The 21,009-nt window shown below is 35.6% G+C and overlaps 1 protein-coding gene across 3 annotated transcripts in view; it reads right to left on the reverse strand.

Moving 5' to 3' along the window:
* Positions 1–253: 253 nt before the first annotated feature.
* Positions 254–21,009, reverse strand: part of LOC145686340 (F-box/LRR-repeat protein 4-like) — a 110,442-nt gene continuing 89,686 nt past the window's right edge. For all 3 annotated transcript variants that reach the window (XM_081759566.1, XM_081759565.1, XM_081759568.1), the window contains one exon: positions 254–2,136. In XM_081759566.1, the coding sequence (XP_081615692.1) occupies positions 1,230–2,136 (907 nt within the window). In that variant the 3' untranslated portion in view covers positions 254–1,229. The remainder of the gene's footprint in view (positions 2,137–21,009) is intronic.

Raw genomic sequence — 21,009 nt, forward strand, 5'->3', positions numbered from 1 at the left:
TCAACAATTGGATTTAATAAATGAAAAGAAAAAACATTTTTAACAAACTAATAAAAAATTTATTTTTTAAAATTTCAATTACCAAAAAGTAACTTTCTTGTCAAGTTAGAGAATATCAGATTCGTATTCGCACTTACGGTTGGTATAATTAATTTTGCTAAAAAGTCGCTCTATATTTTAAGTATAGCAGCACTAACGTTGGGAATCTAGCACTAACGATTAGTATAGTTACGTTCGTTAGTGCTTTAATTTTTGCATATGCGCGTGCTAACTTGACGTCAAGTTGGCATACAACAAAAAAGTCGCTCTATTTTTTTAAGCATAGCAGCACTAACATTGGGAATCTAACACTAACGTAGCACCAACGATTAGTACAGTTACTTTCGTTAGTGCTTTAATTTTTGCATATGCGTATGCTAACTTGACATCAAGTTGGCATACAACAAAAAAATCGCTCTATTTTTTTTTAAGTATAGCAGCATTAACGTTGAGAAGGTAGCACTAACCAGCAGTAACGTAGCACTAACGATTGGTATAGTTACTTTCGTGAGTTTTTAATTTTTTGCATATGCGCATGCTAACTTGACGTCAAGTTGGCATACAACTAAAAAGTCGCTCTATTTTTTTAAAGTACAGCAGCACTAACATTGGGAAGCTAGCACTAACAGCACTAACGATTTTATACTTTTGGTCGTGTTGGCTAAATGTGTGTATGCTAACTTGACACACGTCAATTTCATTCTGTTACTATAAGAGTTAATTCGTAGTTAAAAAACTTAAATTTCACACTAGGTCGTAAGTTCAACAGAGATAAAGATCCTAAAAGTTGCTTGTTCTGAAACAAATAATAAAAAGTACTGTACATACTAGGCATGGGCAAAATTTTCCGGAATCGGAAATGTCACTTTCCGGATTTCGGAAAAAATCCGGAAGTTTTACGATTTTATTTTCTGGATTCCGGAAAGTGAAAATTCTGGACTTGGCCATCCCTAGTATACACCTGTATGTTAGCTGTATGATGTTGGAATTATTTCAGCTTTAACGAAGCACGACAAACTTTTATTTTAAACTATCAGACAGGTCTATTTGATTTATTCTTGAATTTTCGGAACTTCAGTTGTATTTAAAATAATGTTTGCACTGATTAGACAACATTGAAATATTATATATATATATCTATAATATTTAAAAATTCCTTCCAGCTACAGTAATAAATTAACTTCAAACTCTTAAAAAATTATTTCACAATCTGGTCTTTCAGTTTTGAAAATGCTGACTTCACTGGTAGTAACTTTTGTATCCCTGACATCTAAATACTTTAAACTTGGAGCCATTTTCGCAAGGTAACGTAAAACTCTACCTGTTACATCACAATGTTTCAAAATTAAGGTGCACAGATTTGGTGTATAAGTCCCTAATGTACAAATACTAAGATCTGTCACTCGCTTATCTTCTGAGTTATCTTGCATTCGAGTAGTACAATTGCTCAAATATAATTCTTTTAGTGTTGCTTTCTTATTGAACGACTGAACTTCACTATCACCTACTGAAGTGTTCCTTAAATCTAAAACTTCTAGTGACGAAAAACCAAATCTTGCAGCTAAAGCTACATATGCTATGCAGTCACCTACACGAAAACATCCATCAAGTCTTAATTCTTTTAAATTCGGGCATTTACTGATGGACATTAATGAGTAATCGTCCATCCATTTGCACCCACTCAGATCCAGTTTCTTTAGATTTTCTAAGTGAGCATGTAAACCAAGGAAATAAGAATGCTGCACAGGTTTGTTTTTTAACTCTGAATTCTTCAATGACAAAGATGATAATGTTGCTGGAAAAGCACTGATTGTTATTTTCCTAGCATCAATATAATGTTCTTCCAAGTACAAGGAATGTAGATGTGGACAGGCCAATGCAATAGTTTTCAAGAGAACTGCCGACAAACACTCTGTCTTCCACTTTCCAGCTTTCGCTCCGTTCTTCATGAACCCACATGTACCAATCACCTTTGTTGTAGGTTTAAAAAACTTGATATATTTCTTCAATTGAGGCAAGGTTAAACTGTGTGGTCTAAAATCTACTACATTCCACAGCGTGCGATCACATACAATATGCGACAAACGCTCACATGTGCTGAAAAAAAGGAAATACAAAGCATATTACATAGAGTAAATACATTAAGTTTATTACATATTATGATTATGTACACCTGATACTATGTTGCGAAGTAGACAACTCTAGTCACTGTATTACGTTCGATACATAATTTTCTGTACCAAGATGTTTTTAAAAAGAGCAATTTTTTGATTTGGACTCTAGGAAAAAGGGGGTGGAGTGTTCTAGAACTTTACTTCTTTTAGTTTCGTATTATAGAGCCATGTGTTACACTGTGGTAAAATAATGAATTTGTTTTAATTTGGTACTATTTTTCGGCCCCTTCCAGAGCAAGGGCTGTGACAACACTGTTCCCTTGTGAATGTTTTGATTTCTCGTGGCTACTGCAGGTCGATGTGGTGATCCGTCATTTATTTCGTCTCTTTTTCCCTTATTTTTCTTTATCGTCTATTGTATTGCTTAAATGCTTATCAGTTAACTTGCGAGAAAGTGTTGTAGTCGAAGGTTGGACTACTTGTAAAAATGACATTAAACAATAAATAAAAGAATTATCATTGAAACAAGTTTTTGTATTGTATTCAGAAAACAAAGGGCTCTTTACTAAATTGCGGTTCTGAAATTAAAATCTCGCAGGCATTTGTTAATACATACAGTACATGTTGGTTCTCACTTCGTACAACTTGGAATCGTTTAACATGAATTTTACGGGAAGAAAAAAGGACACTATTTCGAGTAAACCGAGGAAACTAATTTTATACGTTTCGAACAAACCTGGGTTGCAGGATAAATTTGGATCCAACTTAGGTTTTTTAAAAATATTTTTAGATATGGGTCGTTCAGAGCACAAGGATCCAAGTCCATTTTCAAAAAGATTAATTTTTGCTCAGCAAACGTAGTATCTTCGTAGCGAAGAGTCCGAAATAAATGAACAGAAAACCACGTGAAAAGGTGTAGTGTGGGCTAGAGTTTCATAGAACAACCGCTAGACAAGGGCGTTTCTAGAGCGGGGGAACAGGAGAGCTAATTTCACTCTCCCTGCTCATAAATTTAAGATATTGTGTACACTGCAACGTGAGAAAGATTAACAAGTCAAGCTTCAAATGTCATTGTCAATGATGCATAATTACATTAAATAAATGTGTCAAAAAGAATACACCGATGCAAAACGTCATATATTCGCAACCACGAATCAGAAAAGAAAGAAAGAAAACTACATGAGAAGGTGCAATCTAGAGTTTTATATGATTACCGCTAGAGGGGCGTCCTTTTAGAGGTCATCCGCCTACCCTGAATTTCAAATTTTGGGACAATAATGCAGATTTAGAAACCTTTTGCTGAGCAAAGTCCAACAGAAAAAAAATGAAGTCCTTACCAGTGTTTCTTCCAGACATGTTTTTGGGGGGCACTGCCCCCCGGACGATACCAGAATAATACGTCTATAAATAATAATGAATAAAATGGTATTGGCAGTGTCCCCCCCCCCCCGGACACATTTTTTCTGAAAGAACGACTGGTCATTTAACCGAATAAATACGGAGTTTGATCAGTTAAAATCCATTTCCATTGGCCGCAAGGAGCTATAGACTTATATTGCTCTTTTGATTTATTTTTTTTCTTTTTGACCAAAGGATTCCAAAGGTGGCTCTACTTTCGAGTTTCGGGCCTGCTTAAAATTCTGGAAATTGTGCCTAACCAACTTTCCAGATTTGATCATCTACAGTATATTTCCTCCGTATTTATTCGGTGTAAGGACTTCAAACTTGTTCTGTTGGACTTTGCTTATCAAAAAGTTTCTAAATCTGCCTTACTGACCCCAAAATCTGAAATTCAGAGTGGGAGTGGGAGTGGGCGCGGCTGCCCTTCTACCCCCACTGACGCCTCTGTCTAGCGGCTGTCATATGAAACTAGCCCACGCCCTTTCACGTGGTTTTAGTTTCTTTTTTCGTACTCTTGACTGCGAAGATATTACGTTTTGAAATAGCATTCATTTGCTGACAAGGGACATCACCCAATTGTCCGGCTCCGATTTCAATGATTTTTTCTTGATATGGTTATTAGAGATTACTGCAGAAGTCCCTTACTAAACTTTGTAAACGGAGCGTAAATGAAAGAACAACCATGTAGATACATACAAGGTCTAGGGGGAAGTCGTATGGTAGCTATGACCTTGATGGCAGCCATCTTTAAATCCGCCATTTTGAATTAAGTTAGAGTTTTTTAAATGGGAATAGGGTAATATGATACATAATTTCGGGCTAAAATTTAATCACAAAGACAATGGTGAAGCTAGTTTTGAGATACACCCATTTGGGGAAAAGTTACAGGCATTTAATTGTTCACTTACTACGTGCGAAAGTCCCTTACCTCCGCTTCTAACCCGCGTATTAATGATAATAAGTGGATAAAAGCTCCGGTAATACATATTATGCCTAGAGGGAAGTAATACGTTAAGGGTATCCTTGACGGCAGCCATCTTGAAATCCGCCATTTTGAATAAAAGTGAAATCTGAAAAATGAAAACCATAGCATGTGACACCTCATTTTAATAGCAAATTTTTCCAAAAAGCCAATGGTATGCTTATTTTTGTTCTATAGTTAATCAGTATGAATTTAGAACTGCTTCTAATGTGCACCAAACGTTCATTATTCGATCTTTCAAATTGGCAACACTCCTAATTTTCATTGCATGTTTTAAGATTCCAACTGGCACTTTGCAATTGTTGCCATGGCTCATGTTTTCTAAATTTATTACATTTTTTTTAAGAAGCGCGATTTGTCAGTTTGTGAATAGTGTTGGAATAAGCATCCAGCAATCTTTCTGAATTTTGAAGAGTTGCAATGTAATTACTTATTTTAAACGAGAATACATGAAGAACCTATGGACCTATGTGACGTGTAGAAATACAAATGAAATAATAACAAATTGGTGTTATACGAACACAAAATTATCAGGAAATATAGCCTACATGTTGCCTAAACTACAAACAATAAAATATTTTCAATAAATACAACTTTAAAGGAGCAGCAGCAATGATAGAAAATATCAAAGAGGCATAGTATGACTGTTCCCAAAACATTGTTTGTACCATGAACATAATATGAAAACAGGTAACTTGTTTATAAAGAGGTAACTTAATTGAGTTCCCGATCAATACTGATTATAAATCTTAAAACATGAATCATCGACAACAATCGCTAGAAAACGAATGGCTTTTTTGTCTGACTAGCTAAAAAATTGCCATAGAAAATAATTAAATATAAAACAAAACAAAAGATCCTTGATTTACACAACAATCATATTCGTTTTCCTTTTTGAAGTGAATTTTCATTTGATTTTTTGTCTCATCTACTATACAAGGTACGTCTTCGGTATTACCTGAATGCAAAGTTGGAGTTGTTACGTTGTGCGTGTTTCATGTCAATAAAAGAGTTTTTGAAGGGCAGGTATAGAAAATAAATAATTACATGGCAAGTCTTCAAAATTCAGAAAGATTGCTGGATGCTCATCCCAACACTATTCATGAACTGACGAATCGCAACTCTTAAAAAATGTAATAAATTTAGAAAACATGAGCCATGGCAACAATTGCAAAGTGCCAGTTGGAATTTTAAAACATGCGCTGAAAATTAGGAGTGTTGCCAATTTGAAAGATTGAATACTGGACGTTTGGTGCACATTAGAAGCAGTCCTAAATTCATACTGGTTAACTATAGAACAAAAATATGCATATCATTGGTTTTTCTGGAAAATTTGCTATTAAAATGAGATGTCACATACTATGGTTTTCATTTTCCAAACTTGACTTTAATTCAAAATGGCGGATTTCAAGATGGCTTCCGTAAAGGATACCCTTACCGTATCACTTCCCTCTAAGCGTAATATTTATTACCGAAGCTTTTATCCACTTATTATCATTAATACGTGGGTTAGAAGCGGAGGTAAAGGATTTACGCACATAGTAAGTATAACCAATTAATATGCCTGTAACTTTTCCCTAAATGGGTGTATCTTAAAACTAACTTCACAATTGTCTTTCTGATTAAATTCTAGCCCGAAATTATGTATCATATTACTTATTCCCATTTAAAAAACTCTAACTTAATTCAAAATGGCGGATTTCAAGATGGCTGCCGTCAAGGTCATACGTACCATATGACTTTCCCCTACGCCTTATATGTATCTACATGGTTGTTCTTTCATTTACGCTCCGTTTACAAAGTTTAGTAAGGGATTTCTGCAGTAATCTCTAATAACCACATCACAACTCTTAAAAATTATTAAAAAGATAGAAAACCTGCACCATGACAAAAATTTCTGTCATCACAAATAATGAATACATGTCCTCTATAAGCTAGAAAAAATTCATTGAAATCAGAGCCGGACAATTGGGTGATGTCCCTTGTGAGCAAAACTGAACATTATTGAAAATGTACTTGGATCCATTGTCCTCTGAATGTCCCAAATATTTTTTTAAAAAAATACAATTATTGAGTTAAACAACAACCAATACACAGGCTTGCAGAAAATATTCTAAAGTTAGCACAACATGAAATGTGCTTGAAACATCACTTTTGGAAAATTTATTATTTTAAAATTATTTTATTATCATCGGTATTCCGAAATAGCAATCAAGTTTTTGCAACTAAAATTTCACCCACCTCCAGGTGATCAATTTTGTAAAAATTATGTACGTGTGTGTACAATTCCAACAACAATACAATTATTTGAGCCAAATACCGTAAAAAATGTCACATTAAATCTAATGGTCATTCGAAATCATATTGCAAACCACTGGTGTTACACAAATTAAGTTAGGTTAAAAAAGAAAAAAGGTACGTCCCAGTGGCGTCGGAAATATTTTTCAGATGAAGGGGCAAACTGATTTTGAACTACTGTCTTGAAAATAGACTGGGGGAATGTAACATCGGTAAGATTCGTAATGTAACGACAATTGGATTTGGTTTATTTACATCAAAAGATTAATTAATCCAGTGCCAGTTTTGTGCTGGATTTTGGTATGGTGCAGAAATTTTCAACCATTTAAATCACAGTTAAAAACATATAAAATAGTAAAAATTGTACTATTTACAAAAAAAAAAAAAAAAAAAAAATGGCTGTTTGTAACTACAGTTTTTATCATTTTATATACATATTTTTAACTGTGTTGGAAATACCCACACGGACATTATTCGGACAATAGAGTTCGCTTTTCTAATGTACTCGGAATCTGTCTGTGGCCTCTTTCCAGTTCCTCCAGTTCCTCTGTGGCCTCTTTCCCCCTATGGCGAGAAAAGTCAATTCAGCTCCTTGCATCTGTATTTTACCTGTCAAATGATATGCCTTATACCATCAAAATAAAACATAATTTTTGACTGTATCATAATGTAACCAGGGAATGTATGAAACCATTCCGCGCGGCGCGCAGTTCGTGAAAAATTGAAATCCTTAGTCGCCTGAGTTTTATTTTCTAAAACAGGAATTTCAAACGTTTTCCCGTGATCGGTTACACAAGATCTTTCATCAGGTTCTTTAGGTAAGTGCTGTTTGGGAATGTTAGGGGAATTTGTCATAATTTGCCCGACGCTTTGCTCAATTTGCTGCTTGGAATCCTGTGCTCGTGGAATCCTGTACTTCAAGTGAGGAACATTGCAGAGAATTTTGAGATGCATTTTGTGAATTTTCTGTACCAATGCTGGTACTGGTTGTTGGTTAAGTTTTTTCATAAACACCAGGAAGACTTGTATTATTCGGAACTGTTTTTGTTGATAATGTTAACCATGTGTCAAGAAGGATTCTTTCCCGATTAGACATAGAGTAAGGAATGAAGTAAGGAACATATGTGTAACATATAAATTTCCTTGCATCCCAACATAAACAGCAAACGATTTAGTAACGCAAAGTTAACTCTTTTATTTCAATGTGATACTGGTTTACAGGTTTCAAGGCCTAAGTGAATGTTATGTGATTTGAGTAGTTAGGGGGTTCAGGCGATCGTTAATGCGTAAACTGAGTGCTCCTTCCGAGAATTTAATCAGTGTTCACTTTGCTTTCTGTTGTGGTGGTAAAGCAACGATAAAAAAAGTAAAGAACCGAAACACTAATATCAAGTGAACAAAAATTTCAACTTGGTGAATAATAATTGTGCGCTGAAAAATTGTTGCTAAGGTTCACCAAGTAGTAATTAGACTATCAACTTTCTAGAGGGGATAAGATTTGAATTTTTATGGGCCCTTCAGTAAGTTTGGCTTTATCGGCCCTTCACGTGACTGAGGGATGACGTAAATCAACGAGTACACAACCCGGGAAAGGAACAGAGGAAGAAACGGAAGAAGTAATGAGAAGAGGAAGTCACTGCCCATATAGAATGTGCCATCCCAGCATTTGCCTGAGGGAAACCGTGAAATAACCTGTCACGATGGGCGGTCTCGGGGATCAAATCCCGGAGGAACACCAAAACAAACAGTATTTTTACACCAACGCGGTTAGTGCACAAACTCAACTACAAATAAATATACTACGGTATATAATTTCTAAATGTTACGATATTCTTTTAAAAACATCTGTACTGTATATATTTATGCAATATCAATTTCTGATTCCCACTCTCTTGTTTCTTTCTGCTCAAGAATAGTATAGTTTTTTACTTGAAAAAGTACTCTCGAACTCTGGTATGATTATTGAATTATTCCCTTAGTATTACCCAATGATAATGAAAAATATTGATTCTGGTATTTTTACATACTCCTCATACATAAGTAGGTCATAGATATAAAAATTACCTCTTAAATACAGTCCTTTCCATAAACGCTACAATAGACTGTTGCTACTTTCTATAAGAATAAATATAGGTTACTCATTTTTCTGAAAATATTTACATCCATTTCTCTATTTTTATTTTACTTTTTCTTTATCCAAAAGTCATATATCATGGACCTAAGTTTCACCTCATTCTTGGACTTTTAATATAAAAATGTTTAATAACACTAGTCGAAAAAAAAACAAAAAAACTTTTTCTCTGGCACACGCAAGAAAATACCTGATTCTAATACAACTTTTCATGTAGAATTCGAATCTACAATCAGTTTTTCTCCATCACCCTCAGTTTTCCCGTGATAGAGGAATTTTCGAAAAATTTCTTTTTCTTCTTTTTTCTTTTCTTTTCTTTTTTTTTTTTTTTTTTTACTATTTTTATACCTGTAGCTCGAGTACCCTTAGGTATATAAACATACAAATTGTATTGTATGTTAGCTTGATTTATACTTAGCCCTCTAAGTTTCATAAGAATCGCATTATTCTTTCTAGAGAAATCAACATATTTATATAAAAATATGCTATGTGTACTGTTCATTTTACCATATTCATTAGTGCAGATAAAATCACATATAACTTCCACGAAAATTACAATATAAGAACGGTTTATACCTCACTGGATTTGAAATAAAACATATTTTCAATTATGTATACACCGTGTCACCATTTTTTGTGTGAGGGAATTTCTAGAGGGATTTTGTGGGAAATTCCCTCCAAAGAGTAGTTTATAAGATTTTTGTCTTAACTTGCTATTTGTATATAGTCATACAGAGACAGGAACTGCACTAAAATATAATTTTGTCTACTTAATAAATAATAAAAAAGAAGCGTGGTATCTTCTTAATAAATGAACACTCACTCACCTTAACTAAAATGTTTTAGTTGTCGACTTTCTTCTGTGTTTGGCTTCTGGAACATATCTTTTGAGTGTCTAACAGTAATCAGCTAGCTTTTGTGAACTCTACTGTCCCTGGTATCTCTTCTCCATGAAGGAAATGTCCTGATGAAAACGTTCCCCATGCTCATTACTAACAGCACCAAGGTTTTCAGAAAAAAAATCCAGGTGGGAGTCTAGAAAGTGAACTTTAAGGGACATGTTGCAACCCATTTCTTTGAATGATCGCAGGTAATCACTCACACTTTCACGGTAATTTGGGGCTTTCTGGTTTCCTAAAATCTCGGTTAAACATTTAAATGAACACCAAGCTGCTCTTAACCGGAGTTAAGAGATCCTCAATTTTTTTTGTCACGAATCAAACATCTTATTTGGGGGCCTACAAAAATCCCTTCCCTGATTTTAGCGTCACTAACCCGATGAAATTTTTCCTAGAGATAACAAAATCCTGCATTACTTTTGCCCATTGCCTTAACAAAGTTTTTGAACAGCCCCAATTTTATGTGAAGAGGAAGTAGAATTATCTTATCAGGATTCACCAGTGAGGAATAAACATTCTTCTGTCCAGGAGTTAATACAGCTTTGGTCATTCCTTGTTGTAATTTTCCGCTTTGTTCCTGCTGTCCTATTCGCAGGGGAAACAACAATATTTCGTGTAACCATGCTGCAAACCCATTAACAAAGAAATTACTTTTAAAACACAGCAAACGGTCCACTAGTATTTCTCATACTGAATTCTTTCTAACACCATTTTGATGTTTTCATAGGTTTCCTTCATATCAGTTGCATAAGCCAAAGGCACTGAAAGAAATTTGTTGCCATTGTGCAAAAGGACAGCCTTCAAACTAGTTTTGGAAGAGTCAATAAACAATCTCCACTCTGTACTTATATGTGCATGTCCGAGTGTATCCATCACAGCAGACATTATTACAATACACTAAATCATTTTCTTGAGAATAGTAGTTTTGAAACTCTCTCGGGCGGTTTCGAAAAATACACACTTTAGTGTCACGATGGAGCTGATTCCAGTCTTTAAGTCTAGAAGCAAGAAGTTCTGCCTGTATCTTGGAGAGTTTTAAATCCAGTACGAGGTCATTTAGTTCACCCTGAGTTATCAGATGGAGATCCAATGTAGATGTGCTTCCTACGTAAATAAGATCATCATCTTCATTTGGAACTTTAGTAGTTGCCTCAAATACGTAATCCTCATTACCGTAAGATGAGCAAGAGGTACTGGTACAGGTAATTCTGCACTGTGTGAAACCGGCCTAATTGCTGATGGCAAATTAGGGTACTGTACTGTGTGCTTAGATTTACTGGTTATTCCTTTTATCTGTGTCATGCAAAAGTAGCAGTCTGAAGAATGCTCTTTTGGTTCCCTCCAGATCATCGGTACTGCGAAGTTAATGTTCACCATTTGCCCATCCAGTCAGACGTTTCACGCAAGTACAACAAATGTAGTAAGGAGCCCAATTCTTATCTTGGTCTCCTACACATCAACCAAAATATAACTGATAACACTTCCTCACAAGTGGAGTAAAACATCGACGTTGCGATTTAAATGTCAGCTCCTCACATACATAACAGAAATTGTCCGGGTGATTTACGCACTTGCTCGGCATCTTGTATCATGTAAGGTATCACACACATACACACACGAATCTACACTCCATTAATCATGAAGCAGCACAAACGTAATCTAACTCAGTGCATCACCGCACAACACAATCTATTCGAACTCCACAATGCACAAACATTTCAAAATAAACGCGGTCAGATCTAAAACACGTCCAGCTTGGACCGTCACTCAACGCTGCTAACAGCCATCAGGCTACGTGAGTCATCAATTTTTTATGCAATGTTGACAGATCAAAATATTAAAAATTGACTTATTTTCCACAGAAAGCATGCGTGTATTTGTGCTTGTATTTGAGTATCCATCTATGTGCCGACAATAATGCGTCAACGTTAGGTTTTTGTGTTTGGTAAAAGTTTTACATAGTATATTCTTTATTACCTATAAATAGACACAATAGTTTATATCTGCAGACAGAATAATGCGATTCACATGTAATTAACATTATTTATTAAGTACACACAAAACTATGTTTCAGTGCAGTTCCTGTTTCTGTATCACTATATACAAATAGCAAGTTGAGACAAAAAAATCTTATAAACTACTTTTTGGAGGGAATTTCCAACAAAATCACTCTAGAAATTCCCTCATACAAAAATGGCGACATGGTGTACACATCATTGAAAATATGTTTTCTTGGAAGTTCAAAGAGGTATAAACCGTGCTTATATTGTAATTTTCGTGGAAGTTATATGTGATTTTATCTGCACTAATGAATATGGTAAAATGAACAGTACACATAGCATATTTTTATATAAATATGTTTATTTCTCTAGAAAGAATAACGCGATTCTTATGAAACTTAGAGGGCTTACTAAGTATATATCAGGCTAACATACAATACAATTTGTGTGTTTATATATCTACGGTTACCCGTGCTACAGGTAGAAAAATTGTATTAAAAAAAAATTGAGGGGAAATTTTAAGAAAATCACTCTGTCACGGGGAAACTGAGGGTGATGGAGAAAAACTGATTGCAGACGAATTCTACGTGAAAAGTTTTATTAGAATCAGGTATTTTCATTTCTCTGCCAAAATCTTGTTGACTAGTGTAATTATTGAAGAAACATTATTACTAGAGCAAGCCACATTATGCTTTATTTTTTTTTAGTGCTTTAGTGTGAATATTTAAGGTTAGATAGTGCTTTTTAGTGGCCACCTAGCACATATTGGTACGTGTTTTATACACTGTACTTTTTATGCCATACGGCCACACTGTTTATACTGAGCCGTTCTAAAGTTAATCTGCAAGTAGTGATAGAGCACCTCGTTATAGTGCTAAAAGAAATACAAAACTTTAACCAAACCTGAAAAGGTAAGAAATGAGTCAAAATTTGGTAGAACCGTCTGCTCAAGTAATGCCCCCCATACTTTTGATGGATGGGATTCTTGTTTATTATTAAAAAAAAAAAAAAAACGCAAAAATAAGCTTATGTTCCGTAAACACAGCACACAAGAACGCTTTGCTTGTCTTCTAAGGGCAAGGTTCTAGATTGCCGTCCCCCTTTCCCATTGAGCTGTAATAAAGACAGAAAACAACCCGTGCACGTGTAGTTTTGGCGCACTACATTGTGGAAGATTTACAGGTAAAACTCAGTACTTTGCATGAAAAGTCATATTTATAAGGAACAAATTTCTGCAGGCGATAGAATTAAATGCAAAGTGGCACTATTAAACTTGTTTTTTTTTTAGGTTTAATAGTGTGGGGTTATACGTGCTTCGCGACAGATAAAGTATTTCTGCAGTGTACAAAAGAGTGTCACTAGTATGAACTACGACAAGTGCTACTGCAACTCGTATCATTGCCAATACCTAGTAAGGCTTGGGCCCACAGCTTCGCCCTGTCTTCACATGGTTAGATGGCATTGGTGCTTTTTAGTGTCTACCTAACATGTTGGTTTGTTTTTGCACTGTAGTTTTTATGCCATAAACCCGGACTCCGAATATATACCCAAATCGTAAGGGACCGCAAGAAGTAAAACCGTTGAAAAATTGCAATTATTTTAATACTTGCGTCTAAATATGGCTTTCTGATGTGTAGCATAAAAATTACAATGGAAAACACAAATCAACCTGTGCTAGGTGGCCACTAAAAAGCACGAATGTTATGTAATCGAGTCATATAGGCGAAGCTATTGGGCGAGCGGCAGCGCGGGAGTGCGTCCAGAGGGAGCAGGCACATCTGCGATGGTGGGTATGGAAAGTAGTAGAAAGAAGTGTGTTTTGGCAATTATTTTTCCTGATTTTTTTACATGTTAAAAAGGCTAATGAAAAATGAATATCATGCAATTGTCTGCCCTCCGAAACACTGGCTCTGACTAGCATTCACCTCCAAAGTTTAACGTCGCGAACTCACTTGTCAAGAAAAACGTGAGCAAGGCATGTTTCGGTATGCTGCAGTTTTGTAAATTAGCATTGCCCCAAGTTCGTGTTAACTCATGTTGATAGAGGGCCGCTGGGGCTTATTAGTTGGAGCGTTCATCTCTGGTGCGTGGGGTCCTCGGTTCGATCCCCGTTCATGCCCTGTGGGCTTTCTGGTGAATAAAAACTGTGTTTGTGGGTTTTATTACGTTTCTGCCATTTCCTCCCACTCTCTGCATTCCACCAATCGGGTTCTCACGATGCCATTAGGTGGTATTTTTTTAATATTCACAAAGATACATATCCCAGCGGTGGCCTGACACCTCCGGCTCCTCGATCGTAAGCTCTGCTATTATTGGCTTTTGTGTAACAACACTAATATTATGAAAGTTTACCACAAAATTTCCTCAAGCCTTTGAAAAAATATGGACGGCAATATTTCAGACATTGTTCAATTTTCCAATTTTAGAGGTTTTCCTTAGTCCTACCAAGTTAATGTTGGATGGCATCTAATAATAATAATATGGCTGTGATCGATTTTTTCTTAATCTTTGTTCAGCCTTTTCTGTCCTTCAGTCATAGTGGCAAATTGACGAAACTTTGAAACAAAACTAACTTGAGACTAAAAACAAATGCACCTCAAGTCCAGCTCACTCACAGGTGAGTGACACCGCCAAAAGCTTCGGAAATATCCTGACCAACCACCTTCTGTATGAAGATGGGAGAATCAGCCTTCAAACAAAGTCGTAAGGACTACGTTTGTGATATCGTTTCAGCATTTGCCTAATGAAATACCTTTTTTTTTTTTTTTTTTTTTTTTTTTTTTTTTTTTTTTTTTTTTTGAGTAAATTTAAGCCCTGACTTATATCTTGGTCATTTTATCTGTGTTAATTTAATCTGAAAAGGCTGTACACACTTTCTGATGTTTCTGTTTTTATTTCTTTCTTTTTTTGTCAAGTATAGGTGGAAGATTGACACTAAGTGTAGAACGAACGATTGAAAAAAGTAATTACAGAGAGCAGTCCTCTCCACATAGAAGAGCAAGGTGCAGACCGTGAGGAATAAAGTGTACGCCTCGAAAGTAATGAGGTACTTGGCAATTGATGATCGAGGAAATTTATCGGTGTGTTCATTGTGCTTTTAGTACGTTCAGTTTTGATAAATTGTCACACTATGTAAAGAGGCATAAAGGGGCATTGTGGTATGAGTGCAGTTCTTGTACATCTAAGTTCAAACTTCGTTTCTCATTATACAGACACACTAAAAATTCTATTTGTGAGCCTACACGCGTTTACAGTATTACTAGTGGAATCGAACATAGATCTGGTGATACTAACATCGACAGCATAAACAGGACCGGCCTTAGGTGATGCGGGACCCCAGGTTTATAACTAACTTGCACCAAGGTCTGTAGAACCTATATATATATATTGGTGTGTGTGATATATATATATATATATACAGGGTGTTTCAGACCACCCGTCCCAGGCATTTTTCTCGGCTCGTAGTGCACGTAGATACTTCAAACAAACAGATTTGGTGTCCCAAATAATTCTCTGCAAAACACTGTCACAGCAGAGGAAAGGAGTGAAATTGTGTGTTCCACGTAAGTTATGAGATTCGAAAATACTTTCCCCGATGTGTATGAAAAAAAAAAAGAGTTGAAATGCCATGTGAAACAATTAGCTAATCGCTTAATGTCATTATCACAAAAAAAAAAAAAAAAAGTTTGACTTTACTGAAGAACTAAAAATTAATCACAGGTTTAACAAAGAAACCGAATGCTGTGAAAGATTCAATAAAGAATAAATCCTACACAAATTAGTGCATACTGATGGAGAAATATTCTTTTGCACCATCACGAATATTGAAAGCGGATGAGACTGGTATTGTGTGTTCATGTTAATCCCAAAGTGATATGTGAAAAATGGAAACGAGTTGACGTTGAACAAACTGGACAAATTGATGTTGAGTGAAAGAGGTCGGAATATAACACTGAAGTTCTGCATGAGTGCTACTGGTTAGTTTGTACTAACCCTCTTCATATTTTCGCATCAGAGAACAAGAGACTGATGGTTGATGCTTCAGCCGAGGGTACTGCCGTAGCACAAAGTATTGGTTGGATAACGAGTGATACATTCTTAATTTGGTTGCAGACTTTGTAAAATTCTATCATCCTTCCCCTCAGAACCCAGTTCTGTAATTGACGATGGACATGCCAACCATAAGGAACTGAATGTTATTCAGTATGCGAGGGATCCCAATATTTACTGGTTAGAACTCCTTTACATACCACTCATAAGACTCAATCCATTGACAGGTGTATTATGAAACAGTTTAAAGACGCATACAATGAAGCTTGTACACACGGTTGCCCTGCTCATTTTGCAGAAGTTGGCCAGACAAACTGTTGAACGTTTATTTCCAAACAGGTGGATCGGAAGAGGAGGCCCGGTTTCCTGGCCAGCTCGTTTTCCGGACCTGACTCCGCTTGACTTTTTCTTTTGGGGACGTGTCAAGGAGCTGGTTTACCAAGAGCGTCCTACTACAAGAGAGGACATGATGGAGAGGATCCGTAATGTCTGTCGTTCACTAAGTCCAAATGAAGTGTTAAGAGCAGTCAACAATGTCCCGGTACGCATTCGCAAGTGTTAGACGATCCTTTGAACATTTATTGAGAGTTTATTTTGTTCAAGTATGATATTTTGGGAAGAATGCACAGAACTTGCAGTTCATGTTATTTATTATCTTCATGTTATTTGTACTATTCTTGAACAATTATTTGTGCAATTATTGTGAAAAGTGATTTTTACTAAAACGTTTTCATAAGTTAGGTAACCCGTTAAAAAGCCCGGGAGAGTGGAAATAATTTCATAACTTTTAAATTTAAATTTTTGTTTTATGTTTTATTGCTGATACTTTAGATCAAATTTGTTTCATACGTAGTTTAACCCTTAAGTACTCGCGCGGGGTGTACACAGACCCCCAAGCAGATAAATTTTGTGTTGCTAGTCAGAGTAGGTTGGCTACACTGATCAGGGTTGATATGTTTAAAACAAAATGTTCAAAACAAGTGTTTAAAACATGTTTAAAACGAGGGCTGTTGTTTTATTCAGTTTGTTTTAAACGTTTTAAACAAATTGTTTTAAACGTGTTTTTTTTCGATGCTGGTTGGACATGTTTAAAACAACTAAAATATCAGATTGAAGAAGCTAATTTAATTTTCTAACAAACAACCCATCCTCCGCAGTGTTTGTGCATGGAGTAAATTACAAGCAGAGTTATATTCTTATTATAACAACAATTACTGAACGAAATTCTGCACATCATTGTGCTTATAACTAAACCAACAGAAGTTCAAGTGAAGTATTTGAACATTTCATGAGATATACACCATTGAAAAGCTTATAGACCACAAATTCCAACGAGATAATATGCGTGAAATTCCCGCCGTATTCGTAGAAAAAGAACAGACATAAAAAATCATTAAAAATATGAAAATATTGACTTTGCGGGGCCCTGGCAACCCTTGCAGTTACCTGCGCTGACAAAATGATGCTAATGTGTAGGCCACATACTTGTGACAATAATATAAGAAATGGTAGCCATTGCTGCCATTGCGTAATGAATTCGTTTTATGTAGGAAATATTTAAATTGATGAAAAAAAAACTTCATCCTCCCTCTCTCGGCCGTACATACGTACCCCGTATATACATAAAATGCAAGTGACGGAAAGCTTTATCTCTCAAAAATACTTTGGTACCAAATCACCTTTCTAGCTTAATTAAGGACTGAGCTATTGATGTTTGTTGTAAAAATAAATGTAATTTACGTCAAAAGACTGAAACTCCAAAAATTGGCTAACTTTGTCCCCTCCCTGCTCCCCATAATAAGCAAGAAGTAAAAATCAGGGTTGGCAAAAACCATGGTTTTTATTGAAAAAACAAAAAACCGTTTTTTTTTTTTTTTTTTGGTTTAAACCAGGTTCTTTTGGTTTAAATAATTTGCTCTATATATTCATATCATATATGGACAGAAATAAGTTTGTTTCGCCTTGATGTTATTATGCAACTACCGGGTTATGCTGGAAGGGATCACATAAGCTTAAAGCGGAATAAAAATCGTTTCTCGAGTTACATCCGAGAGAAATTGTCCTCCATTTGAACTCGGAACCAGGACTAATTGGCCACAAATGCGATACGTCTGCCGACTCACTCACGACGGAATCCTGATAAAAATACGTTGTACTGATCTTTACATGCTTCTTAATATAACTGTCAAGAGTCATTTCAGAAGGACAAAAAGATAAACAGTTGCACAAGTGAAACCATTATACAGAATTACATATGGACAATTTCAAAGTACTACGGAGTACAGAAGAACTAATTTAGTTCGAGTTAGTTAACAGCAACTTTTATTGGTCCAAATTAAAGAAATACGACGACTTAATTTGCATATTAGTAAGAAAAGTGAATAAAGATACGAATTATTTGAGTCCACTTTGGCTCAGACTCATTTATACATAAATAAATACCAAAGAGACTTCTCATTTCACTAAATGTCTCTCGTGGGGTCTGACCCCCCTCCCCCCACACACCAAAAGTACGGCATTTCGATGTATTTTATCAATAGTAAACATTAAAACGAAACAATATTTAGAATTTTTCTTTGATTGCAATTAAATAAAAGCAATAATAACAACTACAAAAAAATCACAAAACAAACATTTATAAACTTATATATATATATATATATATATAAAGTTGCTTATGCAGTATAATCTTTTTGAGTAATGAATGGGGAATTTAGGTCTGAATATAATACGAATAATATACGGGAGTGAAACGTGATAACCCACAAACGTGTGTTCATCAAGATTTTACAAACACTTACACTTTTAGGAACATTTTTCGTTTTTTGGTTTAAACCAGCCAACCCTGGTACAAATACACGATATTACCATGTAGTAACCTACTTCATTGCTTCATGTAACAATTTTTATGAATCTATCCCCCAAGAGGGGGAACGGCCCCCAAAAAACTGTTGAAAACAAAACAAAAAAACAAAAACACGATATTTACCCTCCTCCCACATACATAAAATGCACACCAGGAAAGTTGCATCTTTGAGGAATAAATTAGTACCAAAACTATCTTCTAGCCTTAATTTGAGGTTTAAGACTGAGCCATTGAGGTTTAAAGCCCTGACACAGCAGTTGCGTCAATGGGAGTTTAAAGATGAAGAATGCAGACGACCAGTAGAACGTAACACAAACACTAAACTACATATTCTGTGAACGGAGATCGGGAAAATCCCGATTTTTTCTCCGGAATTGAACATTTGGGCGGATCGAGATTAGGGAAGTTCCCGAAATTTGATCTAGCGGTTGAATATAGATGGCAAGCAGTACCTAAGAGTGTAAAAATGTAATATATATATGCTTATGTAGATTATTGTTTTAAACAAAATAAACGTTTTAAACATGTTTTTTTCTTGTTTAAAACAAAGTACTTTGTTTTAAACGTTAAAAACGTTTTAAACAAAAAAAACATGTTTTAAACATAAAAAACGTTTTTTATGATTTTTTTAAAAAAAACATGTTTTTTTTCAACCCTGACACTGATGCGCGGGTCAGTACCTTTAAATGGCTATGTGAGGTAGCTGTCACGTCAGTCTGTGGCAGTTTCCATTGTGCCTTCTTTGAGTATTGTGCATTGGGGTGTAGCTAGACCCCCACGCCGAGTATTAGTGTAACTGTTTTTAATACATTGGGATGCAGGCGGACCCCCGCGTGAGTACAAGCGTATCATTTTCAGTCCATTTTTAACATGTGTTTAATTTTCATAAGAAAGTAAGAACTGTGATTTAATCTAACGTTTGGATATTTAGTCAGAACACCAAAGGGCAGCTAGAATCAGGCAATATCTTTTTAAGGACTTGAGTGATGAAGAATTTGAAGTACCTGATTCAGATAATGGTGAAGAGGACCATGTAAGTGCTTCCGATCATGACACTAATTCTGAGTTAGATGACGAGGACAAAGATCCGACTATGTTCCAAGTGCAAGTGAAGCTTCAGATAATGAGAACGATAAATCTATTACAAACAGTGAAATCCCACATACTAATGAGAATTATAATTTTACTGCAAACTATGAAGGGACAACACAAATGGAAGTGGAGGAAGAATTAAATGCTAGCGATATTGTGCCTGAAAATATAGTGAATGAAGTGAATATTGACCTGGAGGCAGCAATTCCTACAAATACTTATGACAATTTTCGCAGTACCGTGTATGCAACAATTGAAGCTGTTGTGTAAGGGTTTGGCGGAGGAGACATAGTATTAAGTTGCAGAAATAGAAATGAATTTCTTGGCAAAGACAAACTTACACGTGGAAGAAAACTCGTCCTGTAAATAATGTTCGTACAAGAAGTGTAAATCTTGTAAGAAAACTCGTCCTGTAAATAATGTTCGTACATGAAGTGTAAATTTTGTAAGACAACTTCCGGGACCGGTGAACACAGCAAAGCAAGCAAAACCCCTATAGAGTGTTTTGAACTTTTCATAAGTGATCCCATTGTAGATATAATCACGACTAATACAAATGTTTTCATAGCTAAAATACGTGATGTCTATAAAAGAAAAAGAGACTGCAAACCAACGGACAAAACAGAGATAAAGACATTTTTAGGACTGCTAGTTCTAGCTGGATCCTTTCGTTCTGGCCATCAAAATTTGAAAGACTTGTTCAGGCAGGGTGGTTTTGGTATTGAAATATTTTATGGTACAATGAGTTTGAATATATTCAACTTTCTTTTGCAATCCATTCGGTTTGATAATGTTGATGACAGGAGACAGAGGCGTGAAATTGATAAACTTGCGGCATTCAGGGAAGTTTTCGAGATATTTGTACACAACTGTGAGCAGAATTTTTCACTAAGTTCCTGTGCTACTGTCGATGAAAAACTTGTCGCATTTAGAGGGATGTGTTCATTTAGACAATATATGAAAAGCAAGCCGGCCAAATATGGGGCTAAAAGTATATACTATGACAGACGCAAATATGTTTATGTAAAGACGATGGAGATCTATGTTGGAGCACAACCAGAAGGAAGTCCATATGTTGTATCGAACAAGCCGTATGACGTTGTGTTGCGTTTGGATACAACCATTGAAGGAACAGGA

The sequence above is a fragment of the Thermobia domestica genome, chromosome 5, assembly GCF_964235325.1.
Source record: "Thermobia domestica chromosome 5, izTheDome1.hap1.1, whole genome shotgun sequence".
In the NCBI taxonomy this organism is placed as follows: domain Eukaryota; kingdom Metazoa; phylum Arthropoda; class Insecta; order Zygentoma; family Lepismatidae; genus Thermobia; species Thermobia domestica.